Here is a 27,899-nt window from a genome sequence, read left to right on the forward strand (position 1 = left end):
TCGATATAGAGTGACTTCCAGCAGGCTGCAGCCTCCTTCAGGGTGTCTGAAACGGTGCAGCACCCTTCAGTGACAAGGGTAACAGTCGGGGTGCATAGGGTTGAACCCCCCGGGTGTGAACCACACAAGGGGGGGGTGGGCTTTGTGAATCTGATTCACACAGGTGTGAGGTGATTCTATGGATCGTCATCCCCCCTCCTTTGAAGGGGGTTGTCTGTGTGGATATCTAACCTTTTCTTCTTCCCTTTCATTTGCCTCAAGTCATCCTAAATGTAAGCATTTAGGATGACCAAAAACAAAAACTCTTCGGATCTACACAATTCACGTGGATGACCTATTGATTTAAAAACAGTGAATTTCACTGAAAGCTGACAGGTATGCAATCAGATGACGCCCTCATTCTCATCCAATCCCACAACAAAGAAGTTGTTGTAAATTGAATATATTTGTGAATCTGTGCGTTTGTGAGTGTGTATTTGTGATTCTCTCGTGTGTATTTGAGTCTGTGTATATTTGAGAGTCTGTGTATTTGAGTGTGTATTTGAGAGTCTCTGTGAGTGTTTCATGTATGATCTGACCCTGTACTCTGACCTCCTCAGTGTGATGTGATGAAATAAAAAAGACGCTTTGAGTTTCTTGGGAAACAAAAACATGTAATAATTATCCACAAGAATTCTGTAGTGTGAAGTGTAAAAAAAAAAAAAAGGAGGGTTCTTAATCAGTTCACTACAAAAATATATTCTAGGCTGATGCTGAACATTATTCTGAGACACAGTACCAAAATATTTCCTTGTACGATCTAAATAGCAGCCAACCCCAAATACAACAGGCCCACAGAGTCACATACACACTGTATGGATATATATTAAAAACATTTCACTACAATAGCTTACAGGTACATTCCTAAATTACATTATTCATTGCTGGCATATAAAAATGGTTTACATTAAAAAAAAAATCATTAAACCCCAAACCCCCATAGAAACCAATACAGCCCTGTGAGCTCTGCTAGTGGAGGAGTACCTATGGCAGGTGACAACGGACGGGAGGGTCGCGGTGACGTCACCGGGTCACGACTGAAAAGTCACAAACACGTTCACACCGCGTACGGAAAACAATCTTCTTTTTTTTTTCTTCTTCCACTTCTGGCCTCTGCTGATCGCGTTTCCCTCGATAGTCAAACTGAACTCTGTGGAAGCTCATTCACACCCAGAGTTACCAAATAAAACCAGGCACGCAGAGTTACAACTCTGATTGTGCTAAAGTTATGAAATAACACTTCAGTGGAAAATGGGTTGGGTTAAAAAACTTGGCCCAATTAATTAATTAAGATAGATTAAGTCAAATGTATAGGATAGTAGGTAAATGTTTTGACTTTAGTCTGAATTATGATCATAAGTAAAATGTTGTAGTTTGTATAAGCTTGAGATTTGATAGTCAAAATAAACAATAGTGTAAAAATGCCAAGTCAAAACAAGACTAAATCAAAATGACTTATTTTGACTGATTATGGCTCTTTAGTTTAATAATATAAGTTATATCTTTTTTGAGGTTGTATCATAATTTTTACTTGTGATAACTCCAGACTTGATTTACCATCTAAATAAATTAAAGTCATCCATCATAATTCTAAGTATCTCATAATATTGACCTTGTATATTATTTTGACACTTTAGAAGATAAGTTAATCATTTTTTCTTATGTTTCAGTTGAAATGAGCTTCCACAGCATTAAAATCAGAGTTTTTAAAAATAAAAAATTAGGCACAAATCACGTAAAATTCAAGCTATGAAATATTGTCATCAACATTATTAAAATCCCCTCCCCCCCCATTCACACACACTCCTTCCAGCTCGATGTCCATGTGTGGCGATAGAGGCCAGAGAGCGATGTGATTGGCCGAGCCGCTGCCACGTGAGAAGGCTGCTGGTGATGAAGGCGGCGTGGGCGCGTGGCGTCTCCGGGTCCATCCTGGCGTTGGTGATGAGTCGCGGCGCTGGTCACATGTCAGGAAGTGAGCGTCGCGCGGCTCGAGTGGTGAGCGCGGCGGTGTGACCGCGCTGCGTACAGTCTGTTAGGCACAGGTGGAGACTGCCCCTCCCCCCCGATGTCTGCACCGTGAGCGAGCCTTTACACCGTCTCTCCACTAGAGGGTGGGGGGGGTCGCGTGGGAGCTTGAGAGTGCGGAGGTCAGTCACTGAGGCGAGGGGGCGGGGTCAGTAGTGGGTTGCGTTGGCCGAGCGGGAGGCGGGCGGCGCTCCGGGGCGGCGCTTCAGACACGTCGGGTCGCTCTGAGGACGACGGCAAACAGACGGTGAGAAAACAGACGGAGAGATTCAGTAAATGTGTCGCCGGGCGAGTCTCACCTCGACGTCCTGAGACTCTAGGCTACAGCGTTCTTCACATTATTCTCCAGGAGCGACCTGCGGACAACACAACAGCAGCCGTCAGCATGACACACACACACACACACACGGTAGTTTGTGTACTTTGAAAACATTTCTGTCATCAGCAAATCAAATGCTCAGGGCAGATTATTTATTCTAATGTCAGAGTGGTCATAAAGACGACATGACGGTCATAATAAGTTGCGATGATAATTTTAAAAGCCAGAAGGGAGGGGCCACCCCTCGACTTGGAGCTTTGTGAGCTAATTATTAGTTTGCGTGATACTTTGAAAACTTCATTTTGGGGCTAATTGTGGACGGCAGAACGAGAGCGTCTGAAAAGCCAGAGACTTTAAATTGAACGTCGCCTCGAGTTCTAGGTGCTGGGCAAACATTTTGCATCCCTCCCACTCGTTGATGTACTCACGTCTGCTCTCCTTCTAGCGACTCCTGGATCTCCTGAAGCACTTCTGCAACACAACGAGAGAGGAGCGGTCAGGTGGTCAAAGGGGAGTCGAGTGGCTCAAAGTGTGCGGCGCTGGGACGAGGGTCAGGCTTCAGAAGTGGGCGTGTCTGAGGCAGGAAGCTGGCATTCCGGTTAGGAGGCAGCGCAGTGACACGAGAGCCCACTGGTGTTATCAAAGCACCGGTTCATCTCCAGACACTTTGAGGGACACACGATGCACATCGAGGGGTCTTTTTGTTGTCCTCCAAACTCGCCTAAAGTCACCATTACATCATGATGCATTTGCATATTTAAACATTCTATAATTGTCTTTATGCCAGTAAACAACTGGGGAGGATTCATGGTGAGATTCTGAAATAAATTATTCCTTTAAAAACAACGCATCTTTATAAAGATCATCTCAGGAGCTTCTTAAGAGCAGCGCTCGTCTTCCTCTCTGTGTCCTGAAGGCGTTCGCTGGTCATTTATAGAACCTTTTGTTCCTAAAAACTCATCGATGGCTTCATGGCTGCCAGTATTTCAGATTTCTGGAGTGATAAAAAAGATAAAAAGATATCCGAGACATCCGACTGAAACAAGCATCTCGAGCCGGGCTTCATGCCGGGTTCAGACGGACGTCAGTAAATGAATCTAACGCTGCACTGCCTCTCCACGAGTCATCGGCCTGAGGGATCAAACACGGGTCAGACACAACTTCATCGTTGGTCTCTCCGTACTCACTCTCGTCATTCAGCAGAGCATGCTCCATAACACGTCTAGCGGCACTTTCTGGAACACACACACACAGGCAGCAGGCAAGAGGACATGTCAGTTTAAGGACAGAAGGTGGCGCTCCTTCAGGCACATGCATGTTTGAGAATGATGTTGGCGTGTTGCGTGCGGAGGCCTCAGGCGTGTTCACGTGTTACCTGCAGCCTCGCCGTCGGCTGAGGGGAGTCTAGGAGGACAGGAGACACAGAAAGAAGTCATGAGCTCCTGAAAGAACCCGAGTAACATACGGGATCACAAAGGTGTGCGTGTACCTGTGAGCGGGTGGGACTCCGTCGGGCGGTGGCCGGCGCTGGGTGGCGGCGCCGGTACGAACGGGAACCTCCACCAGGCAGCGCGGCTCCACCAGGTACCGGGCCGACACGGAGAACCGCTCGAACTCCGATGGAGAGATCAGGTAGAAGCCTGAAGGAGGAAAGGGAGGACCGGGCCTTTAAAACACTCGTCATGGCTGCGGGTTCAGAAGGCTACGTGGCAGCATGAGGCGGAACGGGGTCTACCGAGCTCGGGCCCAGGGGCTCCAGTTACCTCCAGCTGCTCACACAAATCTGAGGATTATTCTCAGTTCAGAAACTCAGTAGAGTCTGAACATCTCATCAAGTAGCTTATTTACCATTTAAAAAGTCTAAAACTGATATTTGTTGATTATTATCATCCCAAATAAACATATTTATTGGAAATAAGTGTATCTGTGTGTATATCCATGTGTGTATATGCATGTGTATGCATGTGTGTGTATGTGTGTATATCCATGTGTGTATATGCATGCGTTTGTGTGTGTGTATGTGTGTGTATGTATGTATTTGTGTGTTTGTGTATGTATGTGTGTGTGCATGTGTGTGTGCACGTGTGTGTGTGTCTGTACCCTGGCCGTGCTTGGTGAACACACAGGAGGCGATGCCGCTGACGTCCTCCCTGCGGACACAGGGGTAGTGCACCTGCATCTTGACGCCGGGCAGCGACACCACGTGCACGTCGCCCTGGTTGGTGAGCACCACCAGGCCGCTCTCGCCGTAGTCCTCCGACCGGCTGCTGCCGAACCAGGCCACGCCCACCCGCCGCACCCGAGAGCCGTCCACGGCCGTCAGCTTCAGCTTCGTCTTGGCGCTCACCTTCGGCAGCGTGAAGACCTGAAGGCATCGTCTCTAATGAACCATGTGACCATCTCCACGGGGTCTGACCGACTGACCCACATATGCAGTACATTACATACTAAAACTACTTCAATGCCTCCGTCGGAACTTTTTTGGAGCATCTTAAAATTCTGCATAACCCTGAACACCTCAGAGGTTCTGAATCACTGAACCAGAATAATGGATCAAACATCCAGAAATGTTAAGTAAAAAATTCTAATATAAAGTGTTATAAATGTCCGTTTGTGACTGAAAAGGGCGGCAGCTGTAAATATATATTAATAAATAAATAAAATCATACAAACAATCTACCACGGCTGCCTGGTGTGTGTGTGTGCGTGTGGGGGGGGGGTTCCCTTATGAATAAAGAGTTTCCGGTTAACCTAATGTTGCCGTAAATGTATATTGTGCAAAATTAAAATACTGCCATCACGATAAAAAGGTATTCTATCCGCCGGTGAGTAATTAGTAGGGGATGATGTGTGTTCATGTGTGTGTATGTTTGTGTGTGTGTGTGTGTGTGTGTGATCCTGACCTTAAACTGCTCCTCCGATATGACCACCAGGTGGTGTGAGCCCTGCATGTCGGGGGAGCGGGCCAGGTCGTGGGCCACCTCGAGCGGCTCGGGCAGAGGGGCCCCGTGGCCGTCCAGCACCACAATGCCAACGACGGGGGCCCGGTGCATGAGCTGGATCTCCTTGGCTGGAACAAGGGGAGGAAGAAGAACGTTACAACGCGAGGAAGAAGTCGACATCTCTCCCCCTCCACCCCCCAAAATTCCCTGGGGGTTTTTACCCGGCGCAGCTGTCACCGGTTCGTCCGCTCGGCGCTCCACAGCGGGGAGGCGGAGCATGTACGCAAACACGCAGCCGCCATTGGTCCCCGCCCAGAGGGAGGGCGTGTTGTGTGAACCTGCAGGACGAGGAGGAGACGCGTGAGGCACCTGGAGGTACGCTGCATAAACACGGAGGCGTGGTCACATGACCATAATGTACGAAATGAATTTCACGCCGTATTAAAGACGTGAGACGAGAGATGGAGGCGTGTTCTCAAAGCGGGACTCACTGTCGGAGAGGAAGCTGTCGGCGAAGTAGATGGTCCGCACGAGGCCGGTGAACGAGTCGTCCGAGGAGCGCGCCTCGATCTTCCTCTGGACCGGAGCCAGCTCCATCTCCGCAAGCTCCGCCTCCAGACGAGCGTTGGCGTCCTGGAGCTACTCGGAGAGAGAAAGAGGGCGACGGAGGGCGGGAAGGAAGTAAAAGAGTTTCAAAAAAAGGGAGGAGCCGGTCATGGCCGAGCGGCGTGCTGCCGGCGCCACGCCAGACGGACAGAGCGTGAGCCGACCTTGGCGGCGTTGTTGACGTGATGTTTCCTTAGCGAGACGCGGCTGCGCCGGATTCTCCTGAAGGACTGCCGGAGGGACTTCTTGATGCTCTTCACCCTGGACAGAGGGCCCTCCATGGCCAGCTGGTCACTGGGGTTCAAGGTGCACCTACGATGGAGAGAATAGCGAGGTCACGCAATAAAGATTTTTACTGGAATTGATATTACGAACCAAACCAACATGCGACGCATCGACTTTATCCTCTTATCTTCAAACAGACAATGTACAAAGCTCAACTCATCTGCCTCCCGACTATTCAGCGGTTGTCGGTAATTAGAGAACAATTCAATTTAGGGGAAGAGAGTAACTTTAAAGTGGCTATGATCAACTTTCATGTTTGTCCACTTTGGTTCCCCCTGTGGTCAAAAGAGTCTCACTGATGACGAGCGTTACACATAACTAGACAGAAATATACGATCTTCTTGCTTATGTCGGTCGTGTGTTAAGATGGCGCCGTGCCAGCGGCTCCCCGTGTGTGTGTTTTAATTTATTGTCTTTTTTTCCACTTTTCCGCTCTTTTCTTTCACGTTAGGTTTAACTTGGTCAGAAAACGGACCGTAACTTTGTTTTGTCTCAACTTTTTCCGTTGCCACACACACAATGACCATCGTCATTTCCCACCATCAGCCGAATGCGTTGAGAGAACCGCGGCTTCTGCCCGGCGCCAAGCCTGAGATCCCGGAGAGGAGCTCAGGCTGCAGGTCGGGGGCTAAGCGGATTGTAACGGGGAACGTGAGGTCTTTGGCGAATGAGACGAGCTCGGCGCTAATTTAGACCGAGAGGGATCTCTGCCGGGTGGAAGCGTGCTGCGTGAGCTCCTCTTCCTCCTCGGCGCTCTCTTACCGGACGAGGACGTTGTTCTTCTGCTGGTAGTCGTAGAGGCCGAAGCCGTGGCTCGTGCCGAAGGCCACCAGCTTCCACTCAGAGTGCAGCGTGAGGGCGGTGACCACGGCGGGGGGCTGGCACTGGACCAGAGCGAAGGGCTGGAAGCCCGGCGGGAACAGCACCGGCTCCTGTCGCACGTCCAGCTGAGTGTGGCCCTGATGGAGAACAAGAAAAGAAAAAACACGTTCACTCCAAACCACAAGGGGGCATAAAGGGGAAGTAATGCACAGCAACAAGCGCTCCGCCGCCGGCCGTTACCTTCCAGCGGAAGCCCTCCTGGCCCTGCAGCAGATCCACAACTTTGGCCTCCACCGTCTGCTCCGCCGCCTCGTCGTTCAGCTCCAGCACCAGGATCTGGAGAGACCAGCGAGCTGTTCATGAAAGCTGAAGGCCATTCCATAGTCCGACACCCCGTCCCTTTAAACCACGACGTCCCCGTGAGATCTCAGCTTGGCGAGTACGATGTCCTCACAGATAGAACCGACGGTCAAAACGGAACTTTCCTTCCATCGAGGGGCGTCGTGCCTCGATGTCTTAGAGACCCCTCCTTCAGACGCCGCGCTCAGACTTTAGGAATGCAATCAGAAGTGCGACGCAGCTGCGGTGCGACGGGCCGCTCACCTGTCCCGCCGTGCCAGCCACCGTCAGGTAGCCGCTGTATTTGCAGAGGTGGATCTTCTGGATGCCGAGCCGGGGGTCGTCGCTGTAGGGGTCAAAACAGCCGACCTGGGGGAGGGGGCAAAGGGTCACAGAAGGTCGGTACACCAGTGATTTTGCACGTATCAAATTTAGAAGACTTATAGGAACAGTGGTCAGTCAACAGCAGCATGTGCTGCTCCAGATTCTATTCATGTGACGGGGAGCATTTTATAAATGTCTTAACAAAGTCTAACCTGTTAGGCTTTAAGCCACTGAGAAATACTAAAACATTTTAGTAGCATTAACGAATTGATGTCCCAAGTAGAAATATAAATATATATTATCTATAGAGATTTCTGATACTTTAATCATGCCACAGTTATTAGGACTGGAGCAGATCCCTGAAACTGGCACCCAGCTGTGCAGCTTCAGTCACATTTCATTCATGACCCTATAAACTGTAGTGTAGAGCTTCAAGAGAGCAGGTAGTGCAAAGAAACACTTTGTAGGAAACACACACACACCTTTCTGAATGGTGGCCACTCTCCTTCGGTGCCCTGGTTCATGTTGTCATTGGGGTCGGTGTCCGTGTGGAACACTCCAGATGTGCTTAACTTGTACATGGGGTACAGACAGACTCCGGATGCGTCCCAGAACCGCACCGTCCCGTCTTCGTGCCTACACACACACACACAGTACATTGTTACATCTGTCCGAGAGACACCCCGGTAGACATTTCCAGAGTTGAGCACTGACCCTGTGAGCAGCAGGTCTCTCTGTGGGGGGTCGGGGGCCAGGTTCTGGCCTCCCGTTATTGGCCACGGCTGCATGGAGAGAGGGGAAATGAAAAGTTTAACAATACCAACTTAATGCCATCTTGTTAACCCAGAGATGAAGGAATGTGTCCATATTCGGTAAGCAGCTGAGCGGCTTTGAGTCTTGGGGAATGTTGGAGTACTCCAGATCGGGCCGGAGTTTTTTTTATTTACAGACCTGCTACCAAAAGTGAGCCGAGCCAAATTATGCAGAGAAATTAGAGGAAATGAAGCTGGAAAATCATGAAGTCCCATTAGCTGCACCGATGTTGAACTGAAAGTCAAAAAGTCCTGAACTTAAATGTCAAAGTTGAACATTTAGAGGGCAGACATTCCTTATAAAAAGGTTGATGAGATCAAAAGTAACTTGACTGCTCTGATTCGATCCCAATATTTATCTTCACACATGACATAAATTAGTTGGTTTATGGGGTTCAAAACATTTAAACAAAGTAAAAAAGAGGTGCGTGCCTTTTTGGAGTAGTGCGTGCTCTGCAGGTCTCCGGCGGCGAGGACCCGCTCCCACAGCTTGAGGGGGATGGCGGAGACGTGGTGGGAGCAGGTGATGGCGGAGCTGTGGAGGGGAACCAGGTACGGCGTCTGGATGACGGGCCAGCCCTCCGTCTGCAGGTCGATCACCACCAGCTCCTCCTCCACCAGCACCACCAGCGCACTGGGGTCTCCTGCAGAGCGACAGAGGAGAGTAAGACGACAACCTGCGGCGGGCTCACTTCACCATCACTGGAGGCCTGTTCGGCACTCGGATAAGTTTTGGTTTTAGAACTCGATCTCCGCGGACACGAGCGCCTGCAGGTGGAAACGGGGAAGCAGATTGTCCACTCGGCGCCTGGTTACATAAAATACAATCATGCTTTATTGTGCTTCCCATGAAAGGTCTTTAGGTGCAGGGCGCCATGTTTTTACACCCAGAAAGCTTGAGCCAATCAGTTTGGCTTCCAGACCCACTGGCTGTAACTTGCAGCCTCACCACTAGGTGGCTCCTCCTTCTACTCACTGGACCTTTAAGGGTCAGTTGATCCTTAAATCAATCACTGCTCAAAGAATAGCAGTACAACACATCTCTGCCAACTGTTAGCACGAGACTGAGCAAACATCGTATAGCTGGGCCCCCTGGAGGGGGAAACCAGGACCAGCGGTGTGCCGCAGCAAAACCAGGACGAGTGGTGTGCCGCGGCAGACGGAGAACTTTTCCAAAAAAGGAGACTTCGGTGCTCCACTACTTTTTTGGGGGCCACGGGAGACAGAGTAATGCAGAAAGTCGACACTTGAGGTTATCGTAATGCACGTCGGTGCACCGCGGGACAGTTTCCCTCCGAATTGACGGAAAAGAAGCAAAACAATGAATGAAAGAAAAAAATCTGGATCCAATTTCTTTGGAAATAACTGGTGTCACCTTCTGGAATTGCACAAAATTGAAATCCAAGCAATTTTCCCCTTCAAGGTTTGCCGAGAGGCTTCCTTTCCAGAAGTGTGCGCGAGTGTGTTTCCCATGTCGGGTATTTGGTGTGTGTGTGTGTGTCGCTTGCCCGTGTGCTGCGGTCCGCCCCTGATGGTAAAGAAGTCGATGATCCGGGAGGTGAAGTCCAGAGCCACGTGTATTTTACTGTGGATCACCGTGATGCAGTGTCGGTCCCCGTAGCTGGCCCTGGGCATGCCGCCGCTGAACAGCAGAAACGGAGGCCTAACACACACACACATATATATAGGTTCAAGTTCAGTCCAAGTTTGCTCAGAGATTAATGTGTAACAATCGGTCGTGTGACCCATCTGGGAAACAAAGTTAAACATTAGAACTGAGGACGTTAGACCTTCACCGAGGGAGGAAGAACGTGAACTCACCCCGTTTCAGTCGGTAGCTGAATTATTTTAGAAATGGCCTTGCAGGGGAAATGTCCTGTGTGGAAAAGACGGATCACAATCAGCCTCCAGGAGAAAAGAAGGAAAACAAACGACATGTCATGTCATGGTAAGGGAAAGAAATGGCAGCGGGCGCCTCACCATAAGGAATGTCCGACTTCTCCTCCTCGTTCACATCCTCGCCGCCGGCCATCCAGCGGCAGTAGCTCCCATCGCTGTGCGAGCTGAGAAGGTGGCCTCCGTCTTCTGTCCACCACATGCTCTCCAGTTGCTGCAGTTACGAGGGGGAGATTATTTTTAAATACCACGATTGAGCCGCCCGGTCGTATTTCCGTGCGGGGGTCAGGCCGGTTACCTGCGTGGCGGGGATGTGCTGGACGGCCTTTTGCTTCTCCAGGTTCCAGATGACCATGAGGCCTCGGCCGTAGCCGATCACGATCAGGTTGGGATCCACCGGGTTCTCCTGCAAGGTCTCTACGTGTTCCAGGTTCCGCCGGCCGATGTAGTCGTCCGGCACGCTGGAGGAGACGGGACAGAGAGGATGAGCACCGTGGAGAGGGGGAGCGAGTCGGGGGAGGGGCCGTGCATCTAGACACACAGGAGTCATTGCGTCAGTGTGCCAGTTATTGAGAATATTTCATTTGTGCCGACAGGAAAGCAGAAGCCATTGTATCCGTCTCTTCAAAGACACCGGACACCATTCAGGCATGAAAATGGGTCAGGGGTGAAAAAGATCAGAAGGATATTACCCCTCTAGGGGGGTCTGGGGGCATGCTCCCTCATAAGAACAATTTAAATATTCCATATTTTAAAGCATCAATCTGATGCATCTTGAGATGTTTTTTTTGCCAACCTGGGGAGAGCTGGAGAAACTTAACTTCAGCCATGAGTCAAATTATTATGGTCTCCTTACCAAGTACATACCTGCAAACTCATGAGGGGTGAAAAAGGTGTCGCCACACCACATCTACGTTGTATGAACTACGGTCATTTGATTGTTCTGACCACAAATCTACATAAAAATAAACATTTTAAGAACAATAGGTCCTCCATTCTGACACTACGTCAGTGATCGGGCACCCCCTTCCTCGAGTCTGTTCCTCGAGTCTGTTACTTGAGTCTGTTCTGCCTCTACCTGGTTGTCATGATCTTCTCTACCATACCTGCCATAAATATCATGATACCCGATACAATACCATAAAAACAATATGATACCATAAATACGATACTGGTATATTTATCTATAATAGTTTGCTTATCGCCCAAACAGATCCACGGATGATGCTGTCTCCCAGGTACTGCACACCACACTCTCTCATCTGGACAGCCAGAGGGGGGGCTATGTGAGACTACTGTTCATTGATTATAGTTCAGCTTTCAACACCATAGTCCCTCAGACAGACTGGCCGCAAGCTGATTGAGCTGGGACTGAACACCCCTGTGTGCTTGGATCCTGGACTTCCTGACCGCCAGGCCACAGGTGGTCAGGTGGGCAGACACACCCTCAAATCCCTCACCCTGAACACAGGATCCCCCAGGGTTGCGCCTCAGCCCCTACTACTCCTGTACACACATGACTGTGTGGCCAGGTTCAACTCAATACCATCATCAAGTTTGCGGATGACACAGTGGTGGTGGGCCTGATCTCCGACAACGGCGAAGGCCTACCTGGAGGAAGTGGTGCCAGGACTGATCTGTCATCTGGTCACCAAAACTAAGGAGCTGATGACTTTAGGAAGGTACAACAACAGAGCTGTTTCACCACAGAGATTAACTGGGGATTAACGGACTGTGGAGGGTGGTGGTATAACCTGGGAGTCCACATCCCCCAGGATCTGACATGGTCAACAAACACAGACACTCTGGTGAGAAAGGCAAGGCAGCGCCTCTACCACCTCAGGCAGCTGAGGAAATTTAAAGTTTCCCAGAGGATCCTTCAGTCCAGTTCTACTCTGCTGTAGACGTCCTGACAGGAAGCATCACAGCCTGGTTTGGCAACTGCTCCGCAGGACAGGAAGGCTCTGCAGAGAAGTAGTGTTCGGCTGAACGCACTATTGGACACACTCCCCACCCTGCAGGACTTACACCAGAGGTGCAGAACCAGACCAGAGCAGGATCATGAAGGATCCTCACCACCCCAACAACAGACTGTTTCAGCTGCTGCGTCAGGCAGGCGCCCAGGCAGTCCGTTGCAAGAACAGAGAGACTGAGACGGAGTTTCTTTCCTCAGGCCATCATTGTGAACTCCCCTCTGGGACTCCCACCACACAACACACACACACACACACACACACACACACACACACACACACACACACACACACACACACACACACACACACACACACACACACACACACACACACACACACACACACACACACACACACACACACACACACACACACACACACACACACACACACACACACACACACACACACACACACACACAAATATTGTGTTGTGTTGTTTTATTTGTAAATAGTGTGTACTTGTTGCCCCTGCACATTCCTGCTGAGCATTGCCACTTTCATTTCACTGCACACCCTGTGTGTGTATGTGACAAATAAAACATCTTGAATCTTGAATCTTGAATAAAGAAAATATCTGTATGGTTCACTTTTTACAAACTTTTGCTAAATAATAAAATATGCTAAATCATATCGTTTTTATCGTACGGGTACTTCGTTAGTATCGCTAGACCGTGCAGCGTGACAGCAGTAGATGTAGCGGGCTAACATTCAAGCTAACGTAAACCCCCAAACGCTGTCGACATCTTGACGCTGATTGGCCGAGACTCGACACGTCCCATCAAAGATGTTTTATTGCGTAGAGCACCACGTAACATGTTCTCCGTGTCCCACTCCAATTTTTTAAATTTTTCCAATTTCAACGCCAGCTGGCCGATCCATCCCTTCAACTTGCTTCTCGGGGCAGTTGTCTTTTTTTTTTTTTTACAGTTGATGATGGATTCAGAAACAAGATGAAGTCTCACACACTTCCCCCCAAGGTGGGATCAATAGAGACCCGAGGCCCTCGAAGCACAATAAACAATATTCATAAAAGCTTCCAAATAGCGTGAAGCACAATAAAACCACGTTCCCAGCAGTGTGTGTGTCAGCCGCATGTCGACATGCTCTGCTGATGAGTCGTGTGCCTGAACTCTGGTCTGACGTTGACTATTTAGATGAGCCGGGGGACGGCCGTGCAGACGCGTCTGCCTCGTTGCCACGGTGACGTGTGCGTGCTGCGGTTGCTGACCTGCTGGCCACTTGGTCCAGACTGATGTTCCTCTCTTCCAGCTCCCTGAAGCCCGGGACCTCCACGATGAAGACGTGTCCTCCTTCGGTGCCCAGCAGCAGCAGCTCCCCCGAGGAGTGAGCCAGCACGGCGGTCACTCTGGTCACACTGGGAGGGGCACTGAGGAGGAGGAGGAGGAGAGGGGGGTGAGATCGCTCCGGGGAATGAAGGACAGTTTGCATAAAGCCAGGTGATAGCCAAGCTGCCGGTTATTGTCTCGATGAACAAAATAAATATAATAATGATATTTCCTCACAGCCGAGGTCCAGAAGCCGGAAGCCGTTCAGTTCACCATGACGTAAAGACAATTAAGAGCGTAACACCCTCACATTTAAAGAGGCTGGAGTAGGATGTTGGTTTGAATGTATGCTCAATGGGAATTATCTAAGTCATTGCGAATGGATTTTCTGCCATTCGTCTAATTGATTAATTGGGTAATCGTTGCTGCCGGAGCCAATGGTCTTTGGTTGAAATGCAGATAAAATCCAGAAGTTCCCACAAAGGTTTTATTGATCACTAAAGAGGTGTGTGTGTGTATGCGTGTGTATGCAGGTGTGTGTGTGCATGTATGTATGTGTTTATGCATGTGTGGGTGTTTGCGTGTGTATGCATGTGTGTGTGCGTGTGCATGCATGTATGTGTTTATGCATGTGTGGGTGTTTGCGTGTGTATGCATGTGTGTGTGTATGCACGTGCGTGTATGCATGTGTGGGTGTTTGCGTGTGTATGCATGTGTGTGTGTATGCATGTGTGTGTATGCATGTGTGTGCGCACGTGTATGTATGCATGTGTGTGTTTATGTGCGTGCATGTGTGTATGTACATTACCGTTCAAAAGTTTGGGATCACCCAGACAATTTCGTGTCTTCCATGAAAAATCACACTTTTATTGATCAAATGAATATAAAATATAGTCAAGACATTGACAAGGTTAGAAATAATGATTAATATTTGAAGTATTAATTTTGTTCTACAAACTTCAAGCTCAAAGGAAGGCCAGTTGTATAGCTTATATCACCAGCATAACTGTTTTCAGCTGTGCTAACATAATTGCACGGGTTTTCTAATCAGACATTAGTCTTCTAAGGCGATTAGCAAACACAATGTACCATTAGAACACTGGAGTGATTGTTGATGGAAATGAGCCTCTATACACCTCTGGAGATATTTCATTAGAAACCAGACGTTTCCACCTAGAATAGTCATTTACCACATTAACAATGTAGAGAGTCTATTTCTGATTAATTTAATGTTATCTTTATTGAAAAAACAGTGCTTTTCTTTGAAAAACAGTCATTTCTAAGTGATCCCAAACTTTTGAACGGTAGTGTATATTTGCATGCATGTGTGTGCATGTGTGATTGCGTGTGTATGTATGTATGTGTGCGTGTATATATACATGTGTGTATGTGTGTATATATGCGTGTGTGTATGCGTATGTGTATGCGTGTGTGTTTGTGTATGCGTGTGTGTGTGTATGTTACCCAGGTGGTCCAGTGAGGGTGAAGCGTCCTATCTCCAGGAGTTCAGAGAGTCCCTTGTGGGCTTTTAAAGTCCACATGTGCAGACTGTTGTCATCCAGCAGGGTCACCAGTTCTACCTAAACGTACGCAACAATCAATACTGTCCAAAAAGATATTTCACACAACAAGGCGGACTACTTTAAAGACACTATGAGGAACGGCCATTTTCTGAACATGTTGGTGTTTTCATCCGACCCGGTGGCCCCGCGATGGTCTCATTTATGAATGTAGGTCATTTGAAGGCATCCATACCACACAACCGGTTAAAGGTTCCTCATAGTACCTTTAAAAAGCAGAACTACCATTGGTCTGTGACTCCTACCTGGTGGGGGAGGAAGTGCACTTGAGTCACGGCAGCGTTCTCGTCATGGAGGCCCATGAACTCGACACCGGGAGCTCCGTATCTGAGCGCTGGTCAAGGACACTTTAGATACTCAAAATACAAAGACATGCATTAGTGGACATCGTTTGGCAGATATGGTGAAAATTGGTGCACGACGTGACTTAATGTGCTAAATTCTAAATTCTCGGCCTCAGTGTGGAGCATCCGACACTTTAGACTCACCATATTAATTAAAACAAAGTCCCCTTCATCTGAGCCCTGTTGCAGTTTTCCCATCCAGGACAATCGGATGCATTGTGTGAACTGGATCCTCTAATGGGAGAAGGGATCCTGACCAGAGTGAGTGAGAGCGCGAGTGTGTGAGTGTTTGTGTGTGTGTGTGTGTGTGTGTGTGTGTGTGCGTCAACGGGGAGAGAGTGCACCGACTGGCTCCGCGGTGCCGTCAATGAGAGGAATTGTGCGACAGGCCGACACAGGACTCCACTGATCCGCAGCGTGGGAAAAAAATAAGAAGCACCTGAACCAGGTACCCGTGTGAACCAGGTAAACCATGTGAACCAGAGAAACCATGTGAACCAGATAAACTATGTGAACCAGGTAAACCATGTGAACCAGAGAAACTATGTGAACCAGGTAAACCATGTGAACCAGATAAACTATGTGAACCAGATAAACTATGTGAACCAGTAAAGTTTAAACCATGTGAACCAGGTAAACCAGGTACCCATGTGAACCAGGTAAACCATGTGAACCAGGTAAACCAGGTACCCATGTGAACCAGGTACCCGTGTGAACCAGGTAAACCATGTGAACCAGGTAAACCATGTGAACCAGGTACCCTATGTGAACCAGGTAAACCAGGTACCCATGTGAACCAGGTAAACCATGTGAACCAGGTACCCTATGTGAACCAGGTACCCATGTGAACCAGGTAAACTATGTGAACCAGGTAAACCATGTGAACCAGGTACCCTATGTGAACCAGGTAAACTATGTGAACCAGTAAAGTTTAAACCATGTGAACCAGTAAACCAGGTACCCATGTGAACCAGGTAAACCATGTGAACCAGATAAACCATGTGAACCAGGTAAACTATGTGAACCAGGTAAACCATGTGAACCAGGTAAACTATGTGAACCAGGTAAACCATGTGAACCAGATAAACTATATGAACCAGATAAACTATGTGAACCAGGTAAACCATGTGAACCATGTAAACCAGGTGAACCAGTAAAGTTTAAACCATGTGAACCAGGTAAACCATGTGAACCAGGTAAACCATGTGAACCAGGTAAACCATGTGAACCAGTAAAGTTTAAACCATGTGAACCAGGTAAACCATGTGAACCAGGTAAACCATGTGAACCAGGTAAACCAGATAAACCATGTGAACCAGATAAACCATGTGAACCAGGTACCCATGTGAACCAGGTAAACCATGTGAACCATGTGAACCAGGTAAACCATGTGAACCAGGTAAACCATGTGAACCAGGTAAACCATGTGAACCAGGTAAACCATGTGAACCAGGTAAACCATGTGAACCAGGTACCCTATGTGAACCAGGTAAACCATGTGAACCAGGTAAACCATGTGAACCAGGTAAACCATGTGAACCAGATGTTCATCCTCTCCCTCTCACAGGGGGAAGGATACAGTTTGATGGCCCCGGAGCGAGTGCCGATGGCCAGCAGCTGGAGGGAGGGGCTGTAGCCCAGAGCGCTGGGCTGGTGGGGGAACCCATGCTCCACGGTCTGAAGAGGAGAGAGAGCGGGGGGGGGGGGTTACGGTGAGACCAGGCTGAGACAATGGCAGGACAGGATAGAGGGAGGGGGAACACCCTGCGGATAACAGCATGAAATAGAAGGCTTATATTTATTTAAGCTTCTGTTTTGCTTGTATATACAGTTTATATATGTTTTTTTTACGCCAATTGAATCCCGAGGTGTTGAGCTCGTTATTCTATCACGAGATTAGATTTGCATAAGATCTGCATACAAGTATCGCAATATATTACATGCGTTAATCACAAGTACCAAATACACATCAGCAGCAGCTGTCATTTAAGTGACTTTACAAAGAGCTCCACAATGAAAAGACCAAAACCGTAAAGGAAGCAAATGATTATAAAACTCACAAAATAAGCTTTATAAATCAAAGAGACATCCCATATCGCTCTCACGAGGTGCGTTCGCCTGGTCTGACATATGCGTCACCTCCATGCGTCGTCTACATCACATGTTCTGCTTTTTAAATAAGTGCCTGTCCGGTAACGATGCATTATTAATACATCTGGCCGTTGGATGAGTCACTCGCCTTTCGTCCGGTTGAATGTCCGGCAGACGAATCGAGACAAATGGTTTGCATTCGGCATTTTGGTTATGTTGTTGTTGTTTGTTTGTAGCAATACGATCATGTGCTTAAAATCAGCAGGTCGGTGTGAACATAAGATGAGAGTAACATGCGGCCGTTTGGATTTTAATAATTTAACCTCCATTAAGATGGATCAATGCCGTCAAATCATTCATTTATTTTTTAACGAGTAAAACTCAAAGAGGCTTGTACACAGGGCAGGACATGTATATATCTTTAGGGGGCAGTTTTTGCCCCCACTGACTGAAATACAGGGGCACTTTTTTGAAACTTTTTAAATAACATGTAACCTTTGTTCAAAAACAATAAATATACTTATTTAGGCTTACAGGATATGAGCAAATGTTATAACAATGGCAATAATGCGACTATTAAGCAGCAGTCTACAGATTAAAAGTGTTTTCATAGATTTTTTTGAACAAAAAACAAACAAAACATGAATCAGACAATCAAACTAAATTGTATTCTTATTTTTGTGTGGTTATTTATTGTATTTTTTTAACATAATAAGGATAAACAAATAACTTATTTCTTTGTTTTTTATAATTTTAAATGATATTTTTTTATTTTTGTTGTGTACCTACCTAGCACCGGCAATATAGACAAGACACACACGACAAAAAACAAAACCCCTATTAAATTATCATAATTATAAGAGGAACTTATGGGGGCATTTGTTGCCCCTCTCCTCGTGATATTGGGGGCAAAATGATATTTCTTGGGGGCAGTTTGGCCCTTTGCCCTCGTGTATTTCTGACACTGCTTGTACACCTTAAAAAGATCTCCAGTGTGCCTCCAGTGAGCCGCTGACTTCGGGGCTTAACCCAAAATGATCTTCCCTGCACCAAACACAGCGACACAGGGCGCCAACGCTAGGAGGCAATTTTGCGGTTGTTCAAGTCGAGCCTGATGAAAAACATTCTACAGTCAATAAAAAGGTTTAATGAAGAGATAATGAGGACTGGATGTACTTTATGGGCGAGTCGGCTGCTGTCGTCGTGTGTCCTGTGATGACTTCTCACCGGTTGCAACAGACGACGTGACGATCGACACCAATCCATCGGCTCCCGGCTCGTTTTAATGGATTTTACTGATCACTTTGAAAGCCTGTCTGGGACCTGAGATAAAGCCCCAGGGGGGGGGGGGGGGGTCGTGTATTGGACCCTCGGCTCTGGAGCGACCTGCCTGAGGACACTCAGTAAACTCTTTTTAAATCACTTCTTATAACCTTTGTTTTGCAGACCGACTGATGCGACGTCGTTTTTTTGCGGCTATATTTCATCTTCATCTAATCCTATTCATCTTTTGTTCTCATTGCATCGATTGGTTTCATCTATTTTTATCATAGTTCTACCCTCGTCATCATTTTTGACCTCACTGCTGAACTTGGTCGGTTTAAAGCACTTCACAAACCTCAGGGTTTTTTTCAAAGACGCTAAACAAACAAGAGTCCTTGCTACTCGCCTTGTTGAACTGGAAGAGCTCCTGCTTGAGTCGATCCCTCTGGGACTCCTGGCCGTGTCTCCTGAACCTCTTCATGCTGCCTCAGCACCAGCGGGGAGCCTGAGGGGCCCACTGACGCTCGCTGCAGGGGGAGAGAGGAGGCGGCCATGTTTATTTCTGCCTGTACGCGACACAGATTAAGAGCCGTCCCAGTTCGTCTTCAGAGTTAAATGTAGGTACTTAAAAATGGTATGCGCACTCGGCTGTGTCCCCCCCCCCGGTACCTACCGGCCGGGGTGATGGGGATGAGTCAGCAGGCGGGCGATAGCTAGAAAGATCTCCCGACAATGTGCGAGTCACCACAACCACAACTGGCCAGCTAAGAGGAAGATGCAGTCGGCTGAGGAGAGGTGAGCTGTGGACCGACACCGAGGTGACCTCGCCCCAGGCGTAGTAATAATTTCCCAAAAAACAACAACAGTACACCACCTCTACATCATCTGTTCAAAATGAGGGCAGACCCCTCAGAGTGTCACTCGGACAATACCAACACATTCTGATGTGGAGTTTCAAAAATTAAAATGTCAGTTAAGCATAAGATGAACGCGCTAGGATGATTGAATGAATCTAACAAGGTAATCAAAATGTTCTGCTCTATACACCGTTCAAAAGTTTGGAGTCACTTTTTCAAAGAAAAGCACAGGTTTTTTTTCCCAATGAAGATAACATTAAATTAATCATAAATACAATCTCTACATTGTTAATGTGTACATGACTATTCTCTGGTGGTTAATGAAGTCTCTCCATAGGTGTGTAGAGGCCCATCTCCAGTGTTCTAGTGGTACATTGTGTTATCGCCTTAGAAGACTAACGGAGGGGTAGAAAACCAATGAAAAGCCTTTTTATGTGAGCGCAGCTGAAAACAGTTATGCTGCTGAGAGAAGCTGTAAAACTGGCCTTCCTTTAAGACACAAGAAGAACAACGTTAATATTTACAATAAAAAACATTATTTCTAACCTTCTCAATGGTTTGACTATATTTTATATTCATTTGATACATAAAAGTGTGATATTTTTACAGAAAACACCAAATTATCTGGGTGACCCCAAACTTTTGAACGGTAGTGTATCTTAAACAAGTAATTTGGCCCAGGAATCTATGAGGCCTCAGGTGGCTGAACAACTGAGAAAATAAAATTCTAGAGGCGGAGTCTCTTGACCCACACACACACACAGGTCAGAACTAAGGAGCTATTGTTTGGCCACCACACACACACCAGTACGGAGGAGAACTCTGCGGCTGATGAAAACACCTGCGACGCACAAAGGCCGACTTCATAGAGGCCCCTTCAGAGAAAGAAGGAAAACAAAGCATACATCTTCCTTTCTTACTCGTTTAAAGCATCACATAGGAAGTCCTCAAAAGCACCGACCAAACCGAGTGCTGCACCAGAGATCGTTTACCGGGGGAGCGACGGCATCCCGTGGAGGGAAGGTCCAACCACGGAGCGCCGTCTTCTTCATCCGCCGACCCTCAAAGGGTTTTAAAGAATTCAGCACGGCAAAGCAGAACTCAGAACTTGCGGTCGCACATTTGATCCGCAGCGTCACCAGTCTGTGACAAAAAAGGCGCCATGCCATGAGTCACAGTTTTCCATCCGAGCCGGCTCGTTCGCCTCGGCCCAAACGGAGACACAGTTCTGGCATAACCCTCGTATCATATCAGCCGTGCGGCCTTGACTCACTGCTTTGGCTTGCGGCTGGTTCACTGACCCAGAGTGTGATGAGAGCAGATTGACTTCCTCAGCCAGAGACAGACGGGTCTGCTGGTGAAGTAACGGGACGGAGCATTTTGTGCGTGTACATGTGTCTCTTGGGTTTAAATCTAAATGTTATCCTTTTTACTTTGGTAGAATCATTTATTTCCTGAAAACACATTTCAAATGATCAGGAAATAAGATCGCTATATACACTACCGTTCAAAAGTTTGGAGTCACTTAGAAATGTCATTGTTTTTCAAAGAAAAGCACCGTTTTTCTCAATGAAGAAAACATTAAATTAATCATAAATACACTCTACATAGTTAATTTGGTAAATGACTATTCTCGGGTGTTTAATGAAGTCTCTACATGGGTGTGTAGAGGCCCATCTCCAGTGTTCTAATGGTACATTGTGTTATCGCCTTAGAAGACTAACGGAGGGGTAGAAAACCATTGAAAACCCTTTTTATGCGAGCACAGCTGAAAACAGTTATGCTGGTGAGATAAGCTCTAAAACTGGCCTTCCTTTGAGACACACGCTTGAAGAACAACATTAATATTTAAAATAAAATTCATTATTTCTAACATTGTCAATGCCTTGACTATTTTCTATTCATGTTGCTATTCAGTTGATAAATAAAAGTGTGATTTTTCATGGAAAACACGAAAGTGTCTGGGTGACCGCAAACTTTTGAACGGTCGTGTGTTTTACAAGTAATTTGGCCCTGAAAACTCAACACATTTCAAATGATCAGGAAATAAGATTGTAAATTTAGGGGTTAAAACAAATCTCGTCATTACTCGTCAGTAGTCTTAATGAGACATAATCTATTTAGTGGAAACAAGATATAATTCATCTCTTGTGAAAACATCTTTAAAACTACTGGATATAATTAAGTTTCTTACTAAAACTACATTTGAGGCGACGACATGTGAACACAACACGATAACTTCATTTGCCGTCACACATTACAGAAGCTGCACGATGTCCCGCTGACATATTTGACTGAATATGGACGGATAAATAATCGTCGGCAAAACTATATTTTCCACAGTGATGTTAACGTTATACTGTGCCTTTAATCTGCAGCCAGAAGTAGATCGAAGTAGAAGGAATAAACAGTTCTTGGGATTTGAGGGACCGATCGACCTTTCGATGAACTTACTGGGTAAGTATCTGGCCGCAGAGCTTCTGGAATAATCTACAATCCAATCTCTTTTCACCAAATTGGCACAGGGAGTCAAAAACTACATTTTAAACTGCAACAACCGAGCAGCCAATTACAACCCTCACAGTACGCGCCTGGAGGGTGATCAACAAACATGCTTGTTGTTGCGGCGGGTTACAAGCTTGTGATCCTTGTAGACACAGTGCGTGTGTGTGTCTGTGTGTGTGTGTGAGAGAGAGAGAGAGAGAGACGGCGGAGCAGAGAAGAGGCTCAAAGCCGTAAGCTGTGGTGACAGCGGCCGGGCGGGAGGTCTCCGTCTCCTAAGGGGGCTACGAGAGGAATCTGCCGATGGAAACCAGGAGCAGCAAGGCAACGCGTAGAGAAAACCAGCCAATCGGCACGCGCTCCATGTCAGACGTCCTAATAGCCCTCTCCCTCAGATTAATTGCGGCCTTTCAAGTAACCTGACAGACATTAAGAGCCCAAATTGCCCATTTATTAAAAAGCACCCGGGTGTTATTTCTGCACCAGCTACTTATCGAAAAAGACCACGGCCGGGAAACCAACGGCACAATTACGTGAACAGCAGTGATGTTTAAGGCTGTCAGGTCAGACGGTTAGATTACCTTCCTCTGCTCTCTGAGCGTCTCCCACAGCCGGCGGTGGCCAGGAGAGTCCACTGAATGTGCAACACACGGTCGTCCTTTTAGACCACAGTGATCACAATCAGGCGGGGGAAACACACGTGGAAGGGTCTTCAAACATGCATTCTCTTTACTGACCAGCAGGGGTTGACTCCTCCGGTTGTATAGAAGTCTATGAGAACAAGACTTCTTCAATAGAGTGATGTTCATTTTGTAAATGATGGCCCATTTAGAGTCAAATAAACCATAAAGTGAACAATGCTTTATGGCAGGCTGACTGTCAGACAGGTCTCATATCAAAGACGTCGTCTGTCTGCCAATCAGGGGGTTGGTGGTTCAATCCCCGCCCCTAGTCCATGTGTCCTTGAGCAAGACACTTTACCCTGAATTGCCCCCTCTAGCCGTGTCTACGTAGTGTAGGAATGCAACATGATTGTAAGTAGCTTTGGATAAAACGTCAGCTAAATGAAATGTAACGTCCAAATATGGTAACGTCCGTTCATTGGCTTCAAAACTGAACTTATCACTGGGTGACGGAATTCTTAAATACACACATACATCTTGGATTTCACACGTATTAATACTCAAACAAAGTCCTGCCATATGACAGGAGGTAAACAGTCTGTTTTAGATACAGACCTTACTTTACATTGACACACAGGGAAGCACCTGAGGGTTTGGGGTTAATCAGGAGAACAATGGCAGGTAAGAAATGAGAGACTCAGAAGGAGACCAGCCAGTTTCTGCAGAGCGCTCGACAGCGACGTTTGGTTTCGCTCTGCTGTCAGATATGGATTTTCCCAGGAATTCCACTCAGGCAGCAACGGGGGCAACGAAGTGGTTTAGAGAAGCTGGCGAATGACGGCGTTTGATCTCCGGCGAGCTCGTCTCTCAGCCGGATGAGGTGACGCACGGTATTTACCTATGATAGCAAATTAAACTGCCGTATTGACTCTTCCCACAGCAGCTCTGTCTGTCTTCCAATACGCCATCTCGACCGTCCCTCGGCTAAACTGTGCCATCTTTGGTTGAGTGACGTCATCAAATTCCCACGATATCAACAGAGCCATCCGAGTTGAGAAGGGAGTCGACGGAGGAAAAGAGAAAAGGTGCATAAACATGCCCGAACACGACAATAGCAAACGCAGAGAGGAGGCGGCTCGACCAGCAGCGCTAAGGCACGGGCCGCGTCCGTCAACGACATCGCTCGCAGAGCGCCGCGGAGGACGGGCCAGAAAAATGCCTGCTGGTCCAAAACACTCACAATCTCTGCAATCAGCAGCTGTTCTGGAAAGTGCAAAAAAGAAAAAAAAGAAAAAATAGATGCAAAGATAAAACCCCCACCACGACAAAGTGTTACGAGTAAACACTTCATTCATATTCAGTGTGTTAGAATGGAGTGAGAGAAGAAAACATATTCACACACCTACAGGTGGAGCAGAACCGGTTTGACAGCTGCTGGAGGGAGAACTGGCTTGCACATATGGTCTGATCACAACACACACACACCAAATAAGAGTGGAAGTGCACGGCTCTGACGCCTCGAGCGAGCCAGAGAGAGAATAGGAAAAGTGTCTTTGGCCGTGCAGCGGAGAGGAATGCGGCGGGTCCGGTGAACACGACAAGAAAAGGCTTCCCTCCACACGGTCCCTCACAAAGCGGGGACAAGATCTCGTCAGCGCCGGGCGTGGCCCGTAGGATATCATATCTCCCACCAACTCACCGCCTCTTTCCTGTAATCAGAACCAGGAAGACACAGGGGGGCGGGGGGGGGGTGATCAGGACGACGTTTACACCCTCAGATTGTCACTGTCAGTGGGATAACTGCAATCCACTCATGGCAGCGACTCACTTAGCATACAGAGGATTTTGTTTTTTTTAATCCCCACCCACCTACCGAGTTCCCACTCGTGCTTTCAACAACACTACATTTCCAAGTAGGCAAATATATAAAACTTCCAGCTTTAACGCATCCCGGTAAATTGAACCGGTACACATGTCAGGTCTAAAAACGGCGGGATAAGGACCGGCGATGAGGGGGCGTGTCAGAGCACTGGTGTTACGGATCGGCGGCGTCCCGGTTTACCGGGGATTGAACGTGGCTGTGTCGTCATGGATACAATTAAACCACAAGGTAATATTCAACAGTGAGTCAAACCTGCTTTTAAAAAAACCTGAAAAAAGATGTCAAATATTTGCCATTACCCACTTATTACTGCAGCTCAGAGAAAAAGTCGAATCCCAATGAGACATCACCTCAAATGATTCAGTCCTACATTTGCATATTTACATTTAACATAATCCTCCTGGCACATCTGCCCTGAAGAGAAGGAGCGAGGGCAACATTCTGCAGCAGTTCTACTTCCTGCCCAAACCCATTAGCAAGCGACGGGAAGAAAAAAAGGAGAAAAAAACCGGCTTGAGTTGCTGCCAGATAATGTGCTGCACATTGGGAGAGGTGCAAACAGCGAACCCGGGTTAACAGCGCCCGAACACAGCGAGACCGTCTCGAGCCAAGGCGCTCCCGTTTGAAGTTCACACGCCTCAGTGACGGCACATCTCACCTGTGTGAGGCGAGACACATTCACTTTCACCTTCAAGCGGTTTTTATGCATGTGTACATTCGCATCATTTGGGCAACAAACCAATTCCTCAAGCCTACTCCAATTTGGGAGCGGCCTTTTTATTTGGCCTCCGGAGCGGCTGCAGGTGGACTTTGCCGTGCAGGTGTAGCAGCCGCTGAGAACAAAGGCTTTTTGTTTGGGCTCACGATGCAGGTGGAGCTGCAAGGACACAGCCTTTGTCCTTCACGCTGTATCCTGTCCTGATTGTGGGGACTCGAGTCTGAGCAACTTTGGCCCGTCAAAGTGAACTGGGATTTAAAGAGACAGCGGGACTAGAGGTGCTGTGTGCGCGAGTTAAACCCAGGAGGCCACAAACCCAGGATCACACAAACGCATCACCGCTTTAAATGAGCCGATATGAGAGTTAACTTCATGCCGAGTTCGTGTTTTGATTCTACATGTTGTCGTTTTGCCCCGAAACTAGCCAAACCGGTGCAACATCCCTTGGTCCCACACTCCCCCCCCGTCCCCAAACGCACCAATTACTCATGCAAGAAACCAGACCGTTGACTCAAAGGGCGCTTACTGACATACCTGCCGGGGAGACACGCCTTGCGCGAGGTTATACACTTCCGTAATCATGCAACCTGCATCTAACCAAACTACCACTTCACTCACCTGGTTGCACAGCGAGGTCAGTGGGGAAACGACGCGGTGTATCAGGTACATGGTCACAACTACTCACCTATTGCTTCATCACAATCTGGAACATCACTGGAGACTCCACCTTTTTCTTTTTTTGTTTTGCCAATACAAACTTCCAAGTTGCAACCGGTGTGTCCAGGTGTGCCCTAACGCCTACTTTAACTCGTAGTTTCCCCATTTACAGGAAGTTTAAGTTTAGCGAACAATATATGACAATATAGTCTGTATCAAATATCCATACAAGGAAATGCTGATTTAATGTAAGTCTCTTTACCATATAACATATGACCCCTCCTCCCCAAAGTCATAAAGACAATATGGCAGAAATACATCAAGCAAACCACTGAAGAACACAGGCTGCAACTACTTGTAGGTCGTTTCTTTGACTGCAGGTAACGTTTCCCCGGTGGAATACGTGCGTGTGTGTGAGACAGTAAACTGTCAGGCAACGTCAACTTTTAACAAATACCTGAAAAGTTCAACACGTAATAAACGCATGCATGTAGCGAGCACCGTAACGCCTGAGAATTTGTGCAAATTAGCCGGTGTTGCGCCTGCACTCTGATCCAGGGGTGGATTAATAGTAGTTAGCCAGCTAGCCGAGGAGAGACTTGACGTCTGGCTAGCCTAGCAACTTAGAGTTAGCTCGAGTTGGAGCCGTCGGGGACACACACCCCGGTGGGTGTGCTGCACACACGGTAACGCCAGTCGGCTCGTTAGTTAGCCCCGCTGGCTGGAAAGCGAACACCTGTTGGCACGAGCTAACCGAACCCACCTGGCTCCAAAACAGCCGTTGCTCAGATGAAGTCTCCGGTTCTCCGCCACTGGATAAGATGCCAACCCCCGGTCACTGTCGGGTGATTTAGTGAGTTGGCTGAAGCTCTTATCCCTCAAAAAGTCGGGTGGGGGGAGAAACAAAAATGTGACCGGGCTGTAAGCGAGCAACGTAACTCCCAGAATCCAAAGCGACAGCGTCTCTCGCTGAGAGGAAATCACAACTGAGCTCCAACTCGACACTCCGACGGGGGACGGGAGCTCCTTCTTTTTCCACTGCCGCCGTGGTAACCTCGGTGTTTCCTGCTCGGCTAAACTTCACTGCTAACTCCTCCCTTGTGATGCGTTCAAGTGCACCTGGTTAAACTCCCTTTCGGAGCGACCAGAACAGAACCCGCCCATCGCGGCCCACTTCCGCGTTGGCTGCTGCTCCAAAACATCTCAGAGGTCACTGAGGCTCCTGGGGGCCTCTCTCATCGTCTTTTGCGAGATACGATGAGAGAATGAGCTTCTGTTAGAAACAACCAGGAAGTGGATGCGTTGAACATGTCCCAGTTCTGTGTACCCATGTGCTTCACATATGGTGGCAGTGGTGGGATTTGAACCCACGCCTCACATCAATGTTTATTTTTATTGGCACATTCTTTATTTAAGCAACAATTGTTTTGTAATAGTTGCCTTATTTGTGACTAAAATGCCGAAGTGAGAGGTGTGAGATATCTCTCTGATGAGTTGTCTAACCTTGAAGCAGCAACCTGGCTGTAATTACTTGGATTGCCTTTACAAGCAACAATAACAGTTGCTTATAAATATTCACTATATTTACACATAAGCAGGAAATGCGGTTATGACACTACAAAAACACATGAAACCCATATTCACAAGAAAATTCTGCACTATGGGTAAATCTGTCACCACATAGACAATGAATGGAAACAAAATA

The 27,899-nt window shown here is 47.6% G+C and overlaps 1 protein-coding gene across 4 annotated transcripts; it reads right to left on the reverse strand.

Moving 5' to 3' along the window:
- Positions 1–846: 846 nt before the first annotated feature.
- Positions 847–27,264, reverse strand: llgl2 (LLGL scribble cell polarity complex component 2). Of its 4 annotated transcripts, XM_056429036.1 has the most exons (26): positions 26,958–27,264; positions 19,362–19,482; positions 17,181–17,278; positions 15,503–15,584; positions 15,142–15,257; positions 13,620–13,778; positions 10,711–10,873; positions 10,497–10,626; positions 10,338–10,392; positions 10,025–10,179; positions 8,949–9,160; positions 8,419–8,486; positions 8,187–8,340; positions 7,645–7,749; positions 7,282–7,377; positions 6,982–7,178; positions 6,099–6,246; positions 5,820–5,967; positions 5,290–5,666; positions 4,487–4,751; positions 3,876–4,026; positions 3,762–3,790; positions 3,574–3,621; positions 2,815–2,857; positions 2,367–2,423; positions 847–2,291 (listed from the first exon to the last, which is right to left on the reverse strand). In XM_056429036.1, the coding sequence occupies exons 2-25, from the start codon at positions 19,434–19,436 to the stop codon at positions 2,384–2,386; spliced, it is 3,114 nt and encodes a 1,037-aa protein (XP_056285011.1). In that variant the 5' UTR covers positions 19,437–19,482; positions 26,958–27,264; the 3' UTR covers positions 847–2,291; positions 2,367–2,383. The 4 variants fall into 4 exon arrangements, 2 of the variants coding, with proteins under 2 accessions (XP_056285011.1, XP_056285013.1); XM_056429038.1 differs by lacking the exon at positions 3,574–3,621; XR_008833443.1 differs by lacking the exon at positions 847–2,291 and having other exon boundaries at positions 2,368–2,423; positions 2,815–3,621; positions 5,290–5,456; positions 5,550–5,666; positions 26,958–27,263.
- Between the last annotated feature and the right edge of the window lie 635 nt (positions 27,265–27,899).

Source organism: Pseudoliparis swirei, chromosome 13 (assembly GCF_029220125.1).
Source record: "Pseudoliparis swirei isolate HS2019 ecotype Mariana Trench chromosome 13, NWPU_hadal_v1, whole genome shotgun sequence".
Taxonomy (NCBI): domain Eukaryota; kingdom Metazoa; phylum Chordata; class Actinopteri; order Perciformes; family Liparidae; genus Pseudoliparis; species Pseudoliparis swirei.

Coding starts and splice junctions, on each gene's coding strand:
- llgl2 (XM_056429036.1), bottom strand. CDS start 19,436: ATGAAGAGGTTCAGGAGACACGGCCAGGAGTCCCAGAGGGATCGACTC. Junction 7,179..7,281: donor AGGAGGGCTTCCGCTGGAAG/GTAACGGCCGGC, acceptor GTTCTCCATCAG/GGCCACACTCAGCTGGACGT. Junction 4,752..5,289: donor TATCGGAGGAGCAGTTTAAG/GTCAGGATCACA, acceptor CGATGCCTTCAG/GTCTTCACGCTGCCGAAGGT.